General features: G+C 44.0%; 1 protein-coding gene across 1 annotated transcript in view; it reads right to left on the bottom strand.

The window, feature by feature from the left end:
• The window catches only part of LOC104496986 (uncharacterized protein KIAA1958 homolog), a gene marked incomplete at its 5' end in the record, with an annotated part of 21,132 nt that overhangs the window by 220 nt on the left and 16,845 nt on the right, over positions 1-4,067 (bottom strand). Inside the window, one exon of the mRNA XM_010140194.1 lies at positions 1-979. Within this exon, the coding sequence (XP_010138496.1) occupies positions 1-979 (979 nt within the window). The remainder of the gene's footprint in view (positions 980-4,067) is intronic.

The raw sequence follows: 4,067 nt of genomic DNA, 5'->3' as shown, positions 1-4,067 counted from the left end.
GCCATGGACTGGGCAGCCTGCTGGCTCAAGTTATTGCAGATCAGCACCAGCTGGTTGCTCTGCGCTTCTGAGAGGGTGCTGCAGCTCTGGTAGACGCTGAAGTTGGTCTTCCGGCCAGGGATGTTGCCTTTCTCACACATAGTCTTTACCATCTTGGCAAGCTTGTTTTTCCCCAGGGCTTGGCAATTGTACCAGTGAAGCGCAGCCAAGTTGACCACGGGCTTGATGGACAGGTAAAAAGGCGCATCCTCATAGCGCATGGCTGGAGGCCGCCTCTGGGCATACTCCTTGTAGTCTTGCACAGGGCAGGTCTGCGGTGAGTGCTGGGTGGCATACACCCGGGAGTCCGTCCCACCTCTCTTGCTCTTGGCATTGACGTCTCCATTGTCTGGCCCCATCCACTCCAGGTACTCCAACCCAGTCTCTGTCACCCGTAGCCGGATGTCTCCCCACTTGAGTGTGGACCCATGGAAACCCGTGCAGTGCCCAAACGCCTTAGTGTTGTTTAGCCAGACAAGGTTCAGCAGTCCTTCAGGATTGTACCGGCTCAGCAAGCCTCTTTTGCGCAGGATAAGCTCATCAGCAAAGGTGAGCTTCATGGACTTGTGCGGCTTGTTTCCTTTTCCTTTACACCTCAGCTCTATCTGCTTTTGCTTTAGAGCTTCCTGGGACCTCTTGAACTCCTTATCCCTCGTAATACTGTATCCATACCTGTGCTCTTTGAGATACCGCTCCAGACCACACTGGTAGTTGGCCAGACTGTTTGGTTCATATTCAGACCCATCCTTTTGTCTGGCATCCACAAAGAAGGAAGCAAGGTAGGCATCAAGCTCTTTGCAGGGGATAACATAGATCTCTCGGGTCTCAGAGGGGTACTTGGAGATGAGGAACTCTCGGAAATTGCGGAGAGCTGTCTGCGTGCTGCGAATGGTCTTCTCGTTCTGCTCCCTGCTGAGCTCTGCTGCTCTCTCATCCTGGTCTGGAAGAGGGAAAAGGGGAAAGACAAAAGAAAGAGAAGCCGTGAGTCTGTGCAATGTAGTTTTCTCTAAAACAAAGTTCCTTAAAAAGACAAAAACTAAAGTCAGTTTCAAAAAGAGCACTGTAAAACATCATTACGTACCTGTCACATGACTGAAAAGCCAACTTCAGTTTCACAAATCATGTACTAGAGTATGGCACAAAAGCAAAAAGAACTCCTCACGACATTGGGGCACAGTTCTGTGCATGCAGATGCACAGTGGGATTAGAGGCAATTTGATTTTTGGAACAAGTGCAAGGTAGATTTTTCTGCAGATTCCAGTGTGTGTGCAGGACCCAATCCGAGTTATGAGCCTATTCTCAATTGCTTCATTTGTGAAACCAGAGGCTGTACTGGTTCCAACTTTTTTCTACAAAAAATTACTAAAGGATCATATTTATGGCAATAAAAATCGTATTTTATTGGACAGATTTTTAAAGAGCTAAATAAATATAGACAGAAACGTACAGGGAAAAAAAATGCAGCATATCCTAACAAAGGAAGTAGCAGGTAAAACTATTACAAAGCTATGTGTATATTACAAATGTACAAGAATAAAAAAAATAGTTAATATGTTCATATCAGAAGAAACAGAAGAAAAACATGATTCTACAGTCTCTTTTCATAACCAAGCTGCACCTTGACAGCGCAAGTACAATTGTGACCATTTCTTTTCATTTGGAAGAAAAATCGAATTCTTAAAACAACTGTAAGGCTACACTCAAAGGTCCTTACAATCAGGGACATATCAAACCACAACATTCAGATGCTACAGCTACAATTGGTTGTTATTGACAGCTGATTTTTTGGCTGATCGTAAAAGAAGCACCAAAAGGAAAAGCTTTTCACGTTTAAGTGCTGAGTGTACTTAATGACAGTTTTCTCGGTATATGCAAACTATCCACCAGTACGAGGATGCAGCTTACAAGCACATGGGTGGAACTGTCTTTAAGAATGTGACGAAACTTAATGGTTTTAGAAAAGGAACAGCAAATATAAAGAAGGACAAAATTCAATTATTTGACCATTCTCTGTAACTGTGAATGGAACAGGCTTTTTTCTCTCTTCCACTTATTAAGCAGAGGAGGAAAAAAAAGCAAGTTCTTTTTTGTTCAGTCTCACTGCAAACCCCATACATTTTGGTGTCCTTTTGGCAGTGCCTAGTAACACTCACCAGCTGTTTCTCACTCACAATACACACCACAAAGTGGAAAGAGACCAGGTGAAGTTTCTGCTGTCTCTCTGTCACTCAGGCCAAGCTCACATCAGGCCGTGTAGCAAACCCATGCTTTGCAGCAGTGCTCAGATGTTTGCTCCTCGAGCCCACTCTGCCCTGCAAGCTTGTATACAGGGGAGACAGCAGGGAAAGGAAGGTGGCCTATCTCCTTCCCTGGCCCATCTTCAATGTTTCAGGGAATGCAGAAACATTGCTAAACAGCTGGGCAGCTTCCCTTTCCACCCACCTCCAGAGTGACTCTGAAGAGAGTTCATCCCATTAACTCCATACCACAGCTGCAGGCAGAGGCACAGCAAGTAACTTGCCCCAGGACTTGCTGACAGGACAGAAACAGGGCTGAGTTTATATCCCCGAGGACCACGGCCTGTCTTCACTGCAAGGCATCCACTATATCCACAAAACTCAGTTAAACCTATTAAGAGGGGTCCTCAAACCCTCTGCAAAGCACAGAGAAGCAGAGGTCCACAGCTGAGGCCTTTGGAGGCTTCTGCAGCTATGAAAAATGCTGCCACAGAACACTGAGGTTTCCTCAAACTGTGCTCCAAGGGTAAAAAGAAAAGGTCATCAGCCTGTTTCAGAAACTGGTTTTGATATTGATGTCAGTATCACACAGCTCCCAGAAATGTGCAGTGAAGCCTCTATGCTTTAGAGAATGGGTAAGATAGATCCTTTTATTACGGCTAGAAGCAAGCTGGAAATAAAGAGACAACTGCTGTCTGAAGCTCTGAAACAAACATTTACTCTGGTACCTTGTTCACTGCACACGCCATCATTTATGAGAGCAGTATGTAAGTAATCAGTACTTTGACTGACAGCCCACATTTTAAGTACTGTTTCAATATAAACAGCACATATAATGGCTCAGTTTGATACATGTCATCAATCACTACTTCTTAGAGGATAGCCTGTCACAACACAGCAGTGACATCCAGTCAGTCACTTATGTTATGGCATCTTTCCTTAATTTGTGAAGGAAATTGCCATATCTGCAGCTAACAGTTATAAAACCCACGCTGAATTAAAGATCCCCTGAAACTGCATGAGGGAAACAGCATCCCAGAAACACTGCATTCTTGCAGCGCTGTGGTGTGTTACTCCACAAGGCAGCTGGGAAGTGTTAAAGATAATGGGTCAGCTTCTCATTCAGCCATATCAGGACAGCTATGTCAGTCGTGACTGTGAATCCAGCCTGCAGTGGTAGTGTATTATTCTCTTCCTATGAGACTGCTCAGGAATACCTCAAGCCTGGGATGAATGCAGAGAGGCAGTGCGACCCAATGGCCAGAGTCTGAAACAGCCAAAGTCATCAGGTGTCAGCTAAGCTACTGTGGATATGCATCCACAGCAAAAGCAGACGATGCAGCTGAGCCTAAGACAGTCCTTTATAGCCTAGGATGGCTATAGGTAAAACCATTACAACAAACCCACATACTCTACACATCTCTAATTTGTCTGCAGAAAATAAGCAGAAACAGAATCCAAGACCTTATCAGTCTAGATATTTGGCACTGACTGTTTCTGCTCTAGCTATACGGTCTTGCGATCTTGTCAGAGAAGATTAGGCTGGCATAATGTCATTTCGTTCCTTACAGATCTACAGATTGACGGATAAAGAAGTCAATAAAAGACAGATAAAAATAAGTCTATCACTAAGAACTCAAGACTAAAAGGCATCTCAAGTGCCATCAAAGTGAATTTTTGAAAATGTGTATGTTATGGTAAGGATTTTATAAGCTGAGAGAACTGCTGAAGTACCAAGGCTTACTCTTATTTTATTTATTTATTTATTTATTTATTCATCTATTTATTTTC

The sequence above is a fragment of the Buceros rhinoceros genome, unplaced genomic scaffold, assembly GCF_000710305.1.
Source record: "Buceros rhinoceros silvestris isolate BGI_N320 unplaced genomic scaffold, ASM71030v1 scaffold4140, whole genome shotgun sequence".
In the NCBI taxonomy this organism is placed as follows: domain Eukaryota; kingdom Metazoa; phylum Chordata; class Aves; order Bucerotiformes; family Bucerotidae; genus Buceros; species Buceros rhinoceros.
This window is presented reverse-complemented; position numbering and strand designations above follow the sequence as displayed.